At 42.7% G+C, this 14,967-nt stretch overlaps 2 protein-coding genes across 3 annotated transcripts; one reads left to right on the top strand and one right to left on the bottom strand.

Annotated features, from left to right (window-relative positions):
• Positions 1 to 1,312: 1,312 nt before the first annotated feature.
• LOC100841511 (THO complex subunit 4D) lies at positions 1,313 to 6,166 on the bottom strand. Its single transcript, XM_003563942.3, has 7 exons — positions 5,884 to 6,166; positions 4,891 to 5,190; positions 4,223 to 4,366; positions 4,056 to 4,124; positions 2,766 to 2,962; positions 2,605 to 2,661; positions 1,313 to 1,818 (listed from the first exon to the last, which is right to left on the bottom strand). The coding sequence occupies exons 2-7, from the start codon at positions 5,152 to 5,154 to the stop codon at positions 1,614 to 1,616; spliced, it is 936 nt and encodes a 311-aa protein (XP_003563990.1). The 5' UTR covers positions 5,155 to 5,190; positions 5,884 to 6,166; the 3' UTR covers positions 1,313 to 1,613.
• A 3,115-nt stretch (positions 6,167 to 9,281) lies between these two features.
• LOC100841206 lies at positions 9,282 to 14,220 on the top strand. Of its 2 annotated transcripts, none has more exons than XM_024457332.1 (6): positions 9,282 to 9,897; positions 9,992 to 10,327; positions 10,945 to 11,003; positions 11,112 to 11,240; positions 12,225 to 12,360; positions 13,586 to 13,763. In XM_024457332.1, exons 1-6 carry the CDS (start codon positions 9,529 to 9,531, stop codon positions 13,616 to 13,618), a joined length of 1,062 nt encoding a protein of 353 aa, XP_024313100.1. In that variant the 5' UTR covers positions 9,282 to 9,528; the 3' UTR covers positions 13,619 to 13,763. The 2 variants fall into 2 exon arrangements, with proteins under 2 accessions (XP_024313100.1, XP_003563989.1); XM_003563941.4 differs by having other exon boundaries at positions 9,293 to 9,897; positions 13,602 to 14,220.
• Positions 14,221 to 14,967: the final 747 nt, after the last annotated feature.

The raw sequence follows: 14,967 nt of genomic DNA, 5'->3' as shown, positions 1-14,967 counted from the left end.
CTTTGTCACAGTTAAACATATCTTCTTTTGGGTTCTAGCTAGTGATGAAAAAGCCATAGCGCGTCAAATTCAGCCCCCCCCCCCCCTCCCCCTCACACACCACCCGTTTCAAAAGCATCTATGCTCATTTTTTTTCCTGAAAAAGAATCCCACCTGGGGTTCCACCTGCACCATTAGATCCTCGGCCTTCTCCTCCTCCACCGCTATGCTGATGGGATGTGTAAGAGGCCTAGATCTATTGGTGGAAGGTATAGTTTTCCTTGTCTAGTAGCATTTGGTAGGTCTTTGTTCAAGGATCGGTGATGGTGAAATGATGGCGGCGTGATCGGCATGAAATAAGGTTTCCTGCCTCGGCCTCGTTCAAGTGGTGCTTCATATCGTCGGGAGGCATGCGGTCCTCATGGAGGCAGGGCTTCATCGTCGATGGTCTTTCGAGCTCCGACTTCCCTCCAGTTTCTCCGTCAGGGTGAAATCGACGGAGCGTCAACGTAGATTCCTGTTGTTTCTGGTGTTAGGTTTTTCAGATTGATTCAACGGTTTGACGGCGACGATTGCGGTCTAGATGCTAGTCCTTAAAGGCACGCGCATGAGGACTTCTCGTTCCATGTAATTTTTATAACGTTTGAGTTGCTCTATACCGGCGAACCTTTATGACACATCCATGCCATTTTTTCAACAAAAAGCATATTTCTTTTTTTTCTCAAACTAAAAGTTGCACGATACTTACTCTAACCTGCTAGCCGTGTCTAAAGTACACGCTCCGAAGACGGCATCACGCTTTTGACCGTCAAGTCTAACTTGGAACGCTTTGAACCCTCGATTTGATTTGGTGGTTTGTACTGGTACTCTGAGTTGCGCTCCTCTTTTTGCGAAGGTTCTATCAGATTCTGGGACCAAAACACGGTTTTTTTTTTAAAGGAAAACGTCCAAGGCCCTGGATCAATTGATGCATACAGCCACGGCCCATAGCAGTGACTGCACATGCTTTTCAAACGGTCAAAAAATGAACAGCACATACCCAAAACGCTGTTTCCTCTCTCCCTGACAGAACCTGACCATGGAACCAGCAACCCTAGGTCATGTCGTAGGAATTCATGACTTTGTCAAGCTTGCCACTAAACGAGAACATTTGCACCTACTTTTGTAGTAAAACTGAGATGCATAAATATGAATTTAACTAAATTCATTTAATAAAACCATCATATTTTTAATTCAAAATGCTGCATATATCTGACACAAATTTTGCTTCACACTAAAATTTGCTCACCATGGATGGAGAATGTGATTTCTCTCCTTTGGAAATACAACAAAATTTTGCAGAGTGGATCCAATAAAATTTTCTAACAAAAAACGAATCCAATAAAATTATGAATAGATTATAGGTAGAAATGATACCAAAGGGAACGGCCACCGCTGAGAACATTGTTGATCAAGCAGTTACCGCCACTTATTATGTCACTGCTAAATTAGAACTACGACTGTATCTACAATCATTAAGTTGACCACAGCTGGGAGAAGACCAATGGTACACACGGCAGCAAAACCAAACACAAACCAAGCTCCAATTCCAAGCCTCAGCCGAGTAGAAACTTCAACGGATTAGATGCAGCATCTTAGTCAACATTCATTGCTCCTGAATGATAGGTGTCCAGCTCCTTGTCCAATTGTTCAGCTGATTTCTCCGAAGGCCCCTTCCGCACATAGACGCCACGTCCGTGACCCCGCCCGATGCCACGCCCAAGCCCACGCCCACGCCCACGCCCACGCCCACGACCACGGGCTTGTCCTCCTCTCTGAGCAAAACTGTTGCGCTTCCACCTGAGTGAGAAAACAAAGTGTTAGTCAAGGCAATCAAATCCTATCTTATGGGTTTCTAGACAGTACATAGATGAAATCTTTCATGAAACTACGATACATAAATTATGCCTCCCACTGGCAAAAGAAAAAGCCTAGAGAACCTCAAACATGCATGCACAAGCAACAGTCAAATATATACGGAGTTAGTACTCCGTTCAAAATATCTTCCCACACACCTAGGAGGCATACAATTGAAGCAATATTTGATGGAATCATACCATACTAATATGTATATATAACAGAAGCAGAATAATCATCCAATTTCATCAAATATCAGTGAATACTTTTGCCATCTAGCTATGTGTGCAGGAGAGATATACTGTGAAACAGAATGAGTAATAATTGTAGGTATACTGCTCACAACCGGCTTTTTAGTCTTGACCTGCACTGCATAGGATTTGTTACCAGCTCCTCCCATACAACAAGCACAAAGCTTGCTGATGCACTCCAACTCCAAGACAGTTAATCAAACCCATTATGCAAGAAACAGACTAGCAATATCAACTGCTACCACAAACAGTTTAGATAGGTGTCCACATACATAACAAAGTTACAAGTTACCACCATAGCTTCCCCATTGCACTAAAGATTTGGCACACAAGCTTCAGTGCCACCACCAGTCGCGAGACTATTCCTTAAATGGCCATTTGAGGGAAGTTTGTGTACTGGTCATAAGATGATAGCTGCACTATTTGTACTTTTATTCAGTGGAAGAGACTACAAAGATATTGAATCCCAAGAACCTACCCAGGAAGGAAATTAGATGAGTCAGCTGCACCTCGACCAAATGCACTTGTACGAGGCCTGAAAAATAAATAAACATCATGTAGTCAGGAACAAAAGGCAAAAAGTTCAAACAACTACAGTGTGATTGCTAAATGCAATTGCAAAACACATTCGAGCCATACATCATTACAACTTCTCTCTGTCCTCTGCCCTTCACACCAGGAATAACATTAACACGGGGTGCCGAAACAGCAGCCAAACCCAAATTTGCTCCTATCACTTCGATCTTCATTTCCTTTCCATCAAGGCGCACGTTATTATATCGCTTCAGTGCTTGAACAGCTTCACTCCTCCTAGTGAATATCACCTCAGCTGAACCCTGTTCAGGAATATCCATGACAATATGGCCATACAATATTCTGACATGTAGGATGACTTTTTCTGAAGCAAAACTATAGAGTAACAATATAAAACCAAAATATACGCTATCATAATATCTGTCATTATTTAACAGAGGCGCCTGCATATTTTATATTGTTGGCAGGTACATTGATTGATTAATAAAAGTATAAATATTTAAAATTTATAACTGAATTAAGCAAACGAGCAACCTAAATATTATCCTGGGGAATTAGGTTAAAAGGTTGTCAAATGGCTCTCCAAACATAAGATTTAACGGAAACTTAAGATTACCCACACAAATCTTCTGTGCATGAGGCATGAGTGCACCCACCCCTTTAGGTGAAATCAGGCCAGATGTAAAGTTCTCAAGAGTTAGAAAAGATTTTGATCGCATTGACACAAAATGCATCTACTATCTCATAAAAATTTCATATTTAAATTTGGTTTATATACCAGAAGAAACAAAAGACAAGTTCAGCTGTGACTAGCTAATTCAACTAACAGCTGGTTTTGTCTTTTATGTTTTTCATGTGTAAATTGAATTTGAACTTTTAGGACATAGCAGATGTTTCTTGTAATTGCCTGTGTCTTTTTCATGAGTTTTTGGACTTCCATCTTCCCCAATTTCACCTACTGCACCTAAAAGTGAGTGCATAGAAGTCATTATTGTGCTATACAGCAATAGATAAAAGCAATTCAGCTTTGCCAAAACGATATTAAAGTTGATATACGTTATAATAAGTGCTGCAGGAGCTAAGGATAAATACCCTGTTAGTTTAATACACTTCCAAAGATGTACTCTATAAGAGTTGTGTAGCATCGGTGTGGTGCGCTGGACTCTATTCTAGCTTATAATTAGGCGACCCATCAAACTTCATTACCGAAAAACACTGCAGAACACCGAACAAGCACCAATAGATGTGCAACATGCATGAGCCAGTATGTGTTTACGCAGAAGGCACTTGTTCATAACATAAGAATAGATTTGCAGTCGTGGATAGATATGCCAGTAGTGCTTAATTATAAAATGTGCATGTTGTAGATAAACCATTCCTTCATTTGAGACTTACAGTTGGGCGTCTATTGTTGTCATAATGAACAGCACAGTGCTTCAAATGACCCATTTCAGAAAAAAGTTCCTGAACACAATTGTGGACACAGAAGGTCAGCTTAAAAAGTCAAACATGAGCTGATCTGTCAGATATTTTGAGCATACATAATATAACAATCAAGCTACCTGTAAATCTTCTTTTGTCACTCCATAGTGCAAGTTTGAAATATATAGCTTTGTACCAGATTCTATTCCGGAAAGGCCAGCAGCCACCATGCTATCCTCGAACCGATCATGTGTCCATGCAAAATCCTTGGTTTTGTTGAATGACTGATGATATGCCACAGCATGCATAGCCAGATTGCGACGAGAATTTGTTAGCATAATACCACAAAACTCATCAATCCATGGTAGTTGATGAGTCAACAACCATCAGCAAAACAATTAAACCACTACACCATTGCATAAAATGGGTGCAAGCTGATAGCCCTCTATGAACCAAAGCCTTATCCACATAAATAAGTATCCAATAGGTAAATACATAGTCCATCAGCATGCTGACCCTGAGAACTGAGGAGACAAGTTTTTTCACTTTCAAGCATTTAACCAGAACAAACTGACACATATCTCGCCACAAGATGCTCTGCAGAGAAGGGCCAATTCCGAGGGTATTATCAAAACGAGAAACCCCTTGGATCCTCTTTCAAGCTCCACAGTTAAAAAGTACAACATATTGTCTGAATTGAGCTGTCATCTGTCCCATTTTATTAAGTTCGTAGACACTTCTTGTCAGTATCTATTGTATTTTGGGTTCTTGAAGTTATACAGAAAAACAGCGATAGTTTCGTGCTTGCCTTGGCAATAGCATATGAAGACGACCGAGTGTTAACACCAAGTGGCCTTTGTGCAGGTACCCGTAGTCCCCTTCCACGAAAGGTGCCAGCACCACGTCCACGCCCAAAACCACGGCCTAGCCTTTGGCCATCACCTCTGCCTAAATTTTGGCCATCGCCTCTGCCTCGGCCACCTCTCTGGCCCCTTACCCCTGTTCTTCCTCTTCCCCTCCCACTTCTGTTCTTAATCATATCATCCAGTGACATATCCAAAGATGTCTCCATTCTAAAGAAAACTTGAGATTCAATAGGGAGAAAGCCCTGCGATCAGGAGAAACAACTTTAATATTATCAACTGTTCAATTATGCTGCAGTGGTGCAGGCAGGTGGGGAAATAATGTGCACAAGCAGATAGAGAAAATCTACTTCTTTAAGGCCACTGGTCTGTATTAGTTTAAAAAGATAAACATTCGAAAAGCCGTAGGACAAATATGCATTCCATAATTTAAAAGATATTCAAGATCTAAACTTCTGTACTTTTAAACATTTAGTTGCTGTTCAGGACGCAGACATTCAGGTATGCCAGGCATAAAATGCAAGTGAGACTTCTCGCAAGCCAGCTGCAAACACCAGTGAAAACATAAAAAAGGTGAAGTACAAGAAAAGCTCATTTACAGAGCACATCATGATCATAGTGACAATCTAGCCAGATCTCGACAGGCACTCTTCTTACTCTTCTACTAACAAACAGATGACAAGCGACCAATCTGAAAACACCAAAAGAGAATTCTTGTACCAAGTGAGTCATAGCGCCTAGACTATGCAGCCTCACAATCGGAAATCAAGCACTAGAACCTACATCGCATCACAAACTTCGGATCAGCAACCCGCAGTTCCACAAACGGGGCAGACCTTAAATCATGCTAGGGCTTTTCGCACCCAAAAGATTGTCCCAAGAAGTACCCATGGACTGACCTAAAGTATAAGGGAGTGCGGAAACGGTCGAGAGATTACCTCCGAGGGAATCTTCTCGTGTTCTCCGGCGGCGGGGAGATCCACGATCTGTGGGGAGTTGATCTTTCTTCTGGGGTACGGAGGGCGAGGCGAGACCTTTGGGGCTCGGGGTGCCTGCGCGGACGCGGGTATGGGTTGCAGATTTCTGGCTGTTGCGTTGTGCCGGCGTCGGGAGCGGGAGCGGGAGCGTCGAGGCTTCGAGTTCGAGGGCGGCGGAGGACCGGAGAAGAAGACTTTCAGTGCGGCGGGCCCCAGGGGATTAAGTTCTACTGTATTTGCGGCGTGATGATTCGCCAGGTAACAGCGGAACAAGAGATGCAAGTCGGTGGTGGCGCGGCCCACCTTCTACCGGCCCACGCAGCAAAATCACCCCGATAAGCGATTACCAACTGACCAGTTTGTGGATAAGGTGTGTCCGGCCTGTATGGCCCGTTTAGTGACCACACAAGTCCAAAATACTTCTCGGAGTTTTTTTTTTTGAATAATTAGCAACCATCCAAACGAATACCAATTTTGTTTTCATGAGTCATGACCAAAAAATTGGCATGGTGCCATGGTATTTTCTGCGGAAAAACAAAAGCAGATTTCAAATGTTTTCTGTACTTATAGATTTATAATTATTTTAATATATTCTATTTCCTCTGATCCTAAATTCTTGACTCAATTTTTCCCAAATATAGACATATCTATTCTTAAAAAGCGTCTAGATACATGTAATATTTTGACAACAATTTAGGATCACATGGAGTACTTCTTTTTATTTATAGAAAAACTACTTCAATGATGTTGCTGAGCGGCTACCTTTTCCAACGGATGACTCCTGCGTGCATAAAGGATAACTTAAGACTATTTTGCTATATCAAAAACTTAAATTGTTAACTTTTGAAGTAATCATCGAAATTGCAATCAATTTTCACCATTGCATTCCTGGCGACAAGTAGTTTTCGATGTTATGTCGATACATTTCATATCGTCGCCTATCATAGTTGGCATGCTTGTGTTTTATATCATCGCCTCTCGGAGTTGTTTTACATTCTCTCATGTAATTGACTCACGGTAATCTTCTCTGTATTTTGTAACTGCCATGCTCTATATCTCACAATTGTCACTCTCCAACTTTTATGCCTCGCATATAGCAGTTGCCATGTCTTATCTTAGTCCTGATCCATTCATAAGTACTTCCGCATAGCCTAAGAGAGTAAAACTACCAGGACAAAAACGATGAAAACATTTACCAAAAAATATCAACACATGATCTAGTTTGTAAACATCTCACTGAGGACAAATTCAGCGGTGCAAACTGTACACAATTTAAAAATTCAATTAAAAAAATTATTATGTCTCGGACTAAAAACAAAGAGAGCAAAATGCCAAACTTCGCAGCTCCTAAGTGTGGTGGGCGAGGCGTTGGGGAGCTTGAGGACATAGTCCTTCTAGTCGTTAACTTTTATTTATATAAATTTTATAAGATTTGATATAATATTTGTTTTGACAAATAAAATTGACTAGTTGTTGGTAATCTATAGTACAAATTCACCTTATTAGATTATGCAACTTTATTTGAAAAATTGTGCATCCGGTATTAATCTTGTATTCATCACCTATTTTAAATTTAGTTTTGTTTAAGTTATCTACTTTGATTTTAGTATTTATTATCTATCTTGCGTTTGCATTTGTCTTAGAAGGATCTAGTCCGTCCTAATCCACGCAATATAGGACCCCTAGAGGTCCCTATATACATAAAAATATACGAAGCTGCATAAAAAAAAGTTAGACATCTTAACACCATATCTTAAGCATCTACATGTCGAATTGATGTGAAAACATAGTTATTGAGGAGAGAAAGGATGGAAGCTATCTTTTTCAAACAAATCAACAAAACGATTGATAAATCTCTTGATCACGGGCCACACTCCGGGCACCTCGGTTGAAATCTTTTGATGTTAAAGTAAGTATGATGATTAACTTAGCATTTTTATGGATAAACTCTAATTTATTAGCATGAGTTTAAGAGGAAATGCATACCACAGTCCACTAATTGGCTGGCTCCATCAATCCATCATTGCTTTCGCTCCTCGTTGAAATAAGATCTACTATGTCAAATACACTTGTCTATACTATTAGTATCCATTCAAACGTTAAGTAACTAAGTAACATGTGGAGGCAGTGGTGAGGCTTAGATATGGCTAACAAGACAGAATACACCGGAAGTGACCTTAAACATGCGTGTCTTGCATTCCGTTTTCTGCAGCGTGGAAAGTTTCATGTTCTGCGGGGAAATATACCTTGGCTTGGAAGGAAACGATGAGGTTTCCGCATCGCAACGACACCACCTTGCTTGATGCTTTTGTCCTTGGTATTTTAATCTCCTGGTACTTTCTACGTTTACACAAACATTCCTCGCTCCAGTCGAAAGCTCCTGACGACCAAACACCACCAAAAGACGTATCAAGCAGTCGTAAGATCTCTACCCGCCCCATGGTTTCCGTTTTGGCCGGTGAAGAGTTCAATCCATCGGGTGGAGTCGTTGAAGCCATGCGCGCGATTGGAGATAGCACAGTCCTGTCATCAGTAAACCCCTGCACAGAGCTCGGGTAATTTCTTTTCTTCAGCTTAGAATCTTCTTAGATCTGTGTGGTTGTCTCCACGTGCGAGTGCGACCAAGTGGCAGCCAGGCACCACTCAGCAGCCGTTTGAAGCGTCCAGAGGGAGTCGATCGCCAACTGGCCGGGTTCGGCGATGGAGCGAACTGGTGCCAGGCCGGGCGGCATATTCTCACATTCCGGTTACCGGACATATCATGAAAGTACCGATACCTGCTCCAAATGTGGGTCAAAGCAACCGGGGAAGGACAAGTCATACTACTGAACTCCTAAAGTTGTCTTGGCTTAAAAAAAATCTGTTGAAGTTGTCTTTGAATCGTTATAACCTAGGTTGAGATAGTTGACAGATGACTGCCCACCTTTCGTCAGCGATCACAGGTCACAGCTTTGCCAGCGGTTTGTCGCCTCGGCGACGCCGACCACCCCCAACTAAATCCACAGCCAACAACATAATGCAAGGCCATCTGATCACGACTAACACACACCATCTGACCATCCCTTTCTCCTAAATAATCGTGGATAACACTTGTGCAGGCATAACGCGATGCACGAGGCCTGGAATTTTCCCGGCTTTCACCGCCTTATTCCTAAAAGTGAATGAACCCGAGCAACTGAATTGGGACGCTTCCTGGAAAGATCAACATCTGTCATCCTCTTCTGCAGATTAGACCGTCCTCGAGCCAACGGTCCAATCCCTCGTCCGCACAGCGCAGCCGCGTTGGAAAAGCGCGTGGCACCTGCGCGGAGAAAGGCAAGTGCGCACAAGCAGCGAACAGCGCAGCTCAATCACATCACTCTTCCCCCACCGCTGCAGCGCGTGGTTTCTGGACCGAACAAGGTAGATCGAGAGAAAACGACAGCAGCAGCCAGCAGCCGAAGGCAGCAGTGGGAGACGACCACAACAAAGACCATCCGCGCCGTGCAGCCAAGCCACCCCACCAGACCAAACCAATCCAAACCCCGAAGCCAAGTCCGCCAACTCCGCCCCCGAGCTCCCCGAGGCGAAAGCGGCCCGCGGGCGCGCCGCGGCGAGGCGGCGGCCATGTCGGTGTCGTGCGGGCTGGAGTGCGTGCTGTGCGTGGGGTGCGTGCGGTGGGCGTGGAAGCGGCTCACTTACATCGGCGCCTACGACAGCGAGACCTGGCCGCCCGCCGCTCCCGACGACTTCGAGCCCGTCCCGCGCATCTGCCGCATCATCATCGCCATCTCCGATCCGGACCTCTCCAACCCCAAGCTCGCGCCGCCCGGCCGCGGGTACGCCGACATCGACCCCGACGGCTTCGTCAGGCGCACCACCTACGCCGACGTCGGCAACACCTGCCCGCCCTACGTCGTCTATGCCGACAAGCGCCGCAAGGAGGTCGTCCTCGCCGTCCGCGGCCTCAACCTCGTCCGCAACGCCGACTACAAGGTCCTGTTCTGCAATCCAGCCCCATCCCTCAATCCAACAGCCGAGAATTTCCGCAGGATTGTCAAGGGGATGACGAGTCGATTAATTCCTGCAGGTCTTGATGGACGACAAGCTCGGGAAGCAGATGTTCGACGGCGGGTATGTGCATCACGGGCTGCTGAAGGCGGCCCAGTTCATACTGGAGAGGGAGACGGAGACGCTGCGGGAGCTGCTGCGGCAGCAAGGGCCCGACTGCAAGCTCCTGTTCGCGGGGCACTCGCTGGGCTCCGGCATCGCGGCGCTCATGACGGTGCTGGTGGTCAACAACCGGAGGGAGTTTGGCAACATACCCAGGAGCCACATACGGTGCTACGCCCTCGCGCCCGCCCGGTGCATGTCGCTCAACCTCGCTGTCAAGTACGCCGATGTGATCTACTCCGTCGTGCTGCAGGTACGAGCTGCTCTTGTTGGATTTTTCTGCCTTCGAATATTTTAACTATCGGAAAAGTTGGGGCGGGGAGCAATTTGGTCAAATGTGCGTTGCTTGTGGCATGATTGGAATGTTTGTGAAAGGTAAACCAGTTTGATTGTGCAGAACGTTTGGAATTAGGTAGCTGGAGTTGTGCCACCAAGGAAGGTAGCTTACATGATAATAAGGTTATAGACTTCCTACTGCTATTCTTTAACAAGGTTGCTTCTCTGAGGTTTACTGACATCGGCTTATGATGGATCTGAGAAGCAACTAACTGGGGTAAATGTTTGCCATGTTGTGGGAATTCAATTTATTCAACACAAGTCGTAATTCCAAAGAAACATGGATAATTCGCCTGACCATGTAATATGATATTTACGGCGCTTGAAGTTGTGCTACTGCTATATGTTCAAGTTCATTTATAGACTTGCCTTATGTTATCTGTCCTCTTGTTTTATTCTGAATATGTAAATAGCTCCTGAACTCAACAGATCCTATCATTTCATTGTAATATAAAAAATGTACTTTCTGCTCCATTAATTATCTAGTGACATCTTCTGAAATTCATTCTCTCACCGTGCAATGTCTCTTGACAGGATGATTTTTTGCCAAGAACGCCAACACCATTGCAATACATTTTTGGGTCTATATTCTGGTAACATATCTCCTGTTCACTTTCTCTGGGCCTATGCAATTCTATTTTCTTTCAGTCAAAAACTGTACAATGGTTGAATTTTTCACCAGGCCTTTATGCTTTGGACAGCTTGCCCTGCTTGATATTCCTCGTTTGCTTGAGAGATACATTTAAACAAGACAAGAAAAAGTTTAAAGATCCTAGAAGATTGTATGCTCCGGGTCGAATGTATCATATTGTCGAGAGGAAATTTTGCAGGTAACTGTGCATTTCGATATTCACTGCTAGTAGTATAACTTAAGTCATTTGGTATGCTATAAACAGCAAACCTGTTATTCATGGTTGCACAAGGAAGTTTCAGGCTGTGTACTGGCTGTTCTTACTTAAGCCTTCTCATGTTTTAAGAAAGGACTCGGCCATCATGTGTTTTTTTAAGTAGGCAACAAGGCTTCAGTGTTTTTGTCCTTCCATAGCAAGAAAGCTATAGCTATCAGTAGTCATGTTGAGTGCTGTTTTAAGGCATGTTCTTCCACAGACAATCAAGGGTATGTTCAAATTGATTCATGCTTTGACATTGTTTGTTTAGACTAGAAAAGCAAGATGTTCTTCAACTTCCTATTGTGTAGCTTTCCAGGTCGGTGAAAAATATTTAGCAAACTAGTTATCTAAGGAAAGAAAAGGTATAGCATACTGAAGCAAATGTACTGAGAGCATTTCAAAACTGATTGTGAAAGGACATGATCTTTCCCATCACGGTAGCTAGAGACAGTTTATGGTGGAAAATTATTCATATATGGCCTCTTTGATTCAGAGCCTCAGAGGTTTTCTCAAGGATTGTAGTCCTTATGAACTTTCCATATGTGTTTTTATTTTTAAAACATTGTACTCCATAGTGTTTTTCCTAAGAATTTCTTTGCACTATTTCATACGAAACGTTCTATCGACTCCTAACTTCTAGGAATTTATATTTTTCTTAGTGTAATCAAACACCAATCTATGTGCAAATTACTGTGGTATTCGATCTTGTACCATTCAATTAGGCATGACATTGTATATTTCTGTGTTTTGGGGAAGGAGGCCTGTAATGTACGATCCACTAACACAGTCTCCATAATACACATATGACTGACAAAATTCAGGTCTTTACTCCTTATATATGATGATTGTGAATGGATATAGCGCGGAAAGATAGTTCTAAGAACTTTGCCACATGAGAATATAACAACTAATACTCATTTGTAGATGTGGAAGATTCCCGCCTGAAGTGAGAACTGCTATTCCAGTGGAAGGACGATTTGAGCATATTGTGTTATCGTGTAGTACCACTTCTGATCATGCCATTTTTTGGATTGAGCGAGAATCAGCTAAGGCTTTAGAGGTACGTGCATACTGTACTATTTCGTGTGGATGGAAATGTTCATCAGGGATTACCAACTGTAAGCATCTTTTTGACGACATAATTATTTGATTGCTAAACCTAGTCCTTGCTCTGTACTTTTTGGTGTTTAATACTGTGCACAATACAACCATATTATGTATGTGGCTTTGGATACTCCAAACGCGGGCCTACTTATTAATAGTACAGATTACCGGTGTGTGCATCCGGCCTAAGTTGTTCCCTTGAATGCTTAGTCCCCGCGTGGGACGAGCCAACACATGCTTACCATCTCTATTAGGCTTCCGCCCTTGTTTAGCACAAAAGTGTTGACCACAAAGTGCTATGTTTTGGACCAACATGCTCTATATGCTTTGCAATCTAGTTAAAACTGCCAATGTTGGACTATCAGTCGAGGTTATTAAACTTCTTAAAACTGCCATGGCAGGTTCTTTTCAAAGCAACACAGTTTGATAGTAACGATCCATAGATTAAAACAAATCACAGTGATCTTGTGATACTTCCTTGTTTTTCAAGTGGTACTACAAATATAATTAAAACAAGAATTTATGGATTTCTGAGGTTTTCTCTTAAGCTTGGATGATTAAACTTGAAGTTGGGTGTACATGTTGGAGAGCCTTCCACATGTCGTGTTTAAATTAGTAAACTGGAAGTTGAGTGCACATGTTTGGGAGGCTTCCACATTTAGGGTGTGTTCCAACCTCTCCAAAAAAATTCTGCCAAATGTTTTAGCAAAGGTTTTGGTTCCCCTGTTTTGGCCAAGTTTTAGCGACTGCATTAGAAGTGGCGAAAGGGGCATGTGAATTGCAAAAGATAAGCCAAGTAAAGGCCAATGTTTGGCTTGGCCAAAAACTTGGTAGAGTAGGATGGCGTGTTTGGATAACCAAATAATACCCTTATTTATTTTACCAGTGCTGAATTATATTATTTTGAGAGAAAAGCTAGTGCTGAATTGAGTCAACAAACATTGTTCGGACACACCTATTTACTAACAGCAAACATGGCAAAGCTCATATAAGCAACATTATTGATGCACATCGGCATGCCAAGTTGCCTAAGCATTACAGTATTTCCTTGGTTCTTGTTGCTGTTTCCATTGGCTGAAATTAAAGCGATTAAAGAAAAAAAAACTGGCTGGAACTTACAGTCGTAGCTCTGATTTACTAAATTCGAGAGTCAATGCTTATTTATTCATTTATGATCACAGCCATGTTTTTGTGCAGTTAATGAAGGAAAATGAGAAGGCAACAACTCCACCGGCGCAACAAAAGATGGAGAGATTGCAAAGTTTTGAGGAAGAACATAAGAGTGCACTCCAGAGAGCGAAGACCTTGGATGTTCCTCACGCAGTTGACATTTCTGAAGAGGAAACCCATGAGGGTGCACTACCATCCGATACTCACAGCGAGACGACATCAGAACCAAAATCTGCAGGAGGAACCAGTTGGGATGAGCTGATGGATAAGCTTTTCAGCAGGGATGAAGATGGTAAGCTTATTGTGAACAGGGACATGGTAGCGAGAGACGTTGTTATCGAGTAATGCAAGATCACGACTCTTTATACTTTTCACGCTGTAATCCATCCGTATCACTTGCTGTATAAAAGAGTGGTGGTAAATCATGTTTTTTTACCTTCGTAAATTTTCATTTTGAGAGCAAGCAATTTTGTGACAGAGAAAAAGCGGTTGTAAATTTCCTGGTGCCGAGGGCTATCTTGGTGTATATATGGACTTTATCTGTGCATTCTTGAGTCTGGAAGGTTTGTAATTCGTTTAATACAGGTTTTGTATATCGTTGTTGGCTGGCAAATTCAGATTGATTGTATTATATTTGTTACCGTTACCTCGGGCCTTAGCAATTCACTCCAACTGTTCATTTGGTGATGAAGGTTGCATGGTTATTAGTTTGCCGCTTAGACATCAGATTGAGATTCCTGATCAAGTGATGTGGGAATCGCTGTTCGCTGGACGAACTGCTCCATTTGCACAACGGTATGACTCGGGAGTCTGGCTAGTCGTTTAAAACATCCTTTTTTTTCCATTTGATCTTAACCAAAAAAGGCAAGAACGGCAAGAAAGGTATATGCCTGGTACTTTAATACTTAGCTAGGAAACTAATCGTTCCAATTGCTAATCCATCTCAGTATGTGCCCCTTCGCCTCTTCCTCATTTCAACAATGAGTTATATTTCATTGAAAATAGCGATTTTTTTGTGTGATCAAGTTATATTTCAAGTGAATTCTTCATTTTGGTAAGCATTTCAATATAGCTACTCAATCAAATTATAATGAATAGCAAAACATGGTGCTTCTATGCTAGTATTTCTTGATCCATGTGCATGAGATGTACATGGCGACGCCAGGTCATTTTTGTCATTGATCCGCTCCGGACCGAGGAAGCCCTGCTGCGCAGCCGCAACCATGGACAATGACTTCTCTTCCCATTCTCTAGGTGAGGAGAAACAGACTCATGCACCTTTGTTGCTAACCTTGTGGATTTGTCTATGTTAATTATAGTGACAAAGCATGACGCCTCGATCTTACGCGGCATAGTAGAAAAATGAGGCATGAGCGGATGTTTGGAGTCCCAT

This window comes from Brachypodium distachyon, chromosome 1, assembly GCF_000005505.3.
Source record: "Brachypodium distachyon strain Bd21 chromosome 1, Brachypodium_distachyon_v3.0, whole genome shotgun sequence".
Taxonomy (NCBI): domain Eukaryota; kingdom Viridiplantae; phylum Streptophyta; class Magnoliopsida; order Poales; family Poaceae; genus Brachypodium; species Brachypodium distachyon.
Note: the sequence above shows the minus strand (reverse complement) of the source record. Positions and strands in the feature narration are given on the sequence as shown.

What these genes read in the sequence shown, in the direction of transcription:
- LOC100841511 (XM_003563942.3), bottom strand. Translation starts at nt 5,154, where the DNA reads ATGGAGACATCTTTGGATATGTCACTGGATGATATGATTAAGAACAGA. An exon ending in CTTCATATGCTATTGCCAAG is followed by an intron (nt 4,367 to 4,890) that starts GCAAGCACGAAA and finishes GCATATCATCAG; the next exon opens with TCATTCAACAAAACCAAGGA. An exon ending in CAGAGAGAAGTTGTAATGAT is followed by an intron (nt 2,662 to 2,765) that starts GTATGGCTCGAA and finishes TTTATTTTTCAG; the next exon opens with GCCTCGTACAAGTGCATTTG.
- LOC100841206 (XM_003563941.4), top strand. Translation starts at nt 9,529, where the DNA reads ATGTCGGTGTCGTGCGGGCTGGAGTGCGTGCTGTGCGTGGGGTGCGTG. An exon ending in TCCGCAACGCCGACTACAAG is followed by an intron (nt 9,898 to 9,991) that starts GTCCTGTTCTGC and finishes TAATTCCTGCAG; the next exon opens with GTCTTGATGGACGACAAGCT. An exon ending in GTCGAGAGGAAATTTTGCAG is followed by an intron (nt 11,241 to 12,224) that starts GTAACTGTGCAT and finishes ACTCATTTGTAG; the next exon opens with ATGTGGAAGATTCCCGCCTG.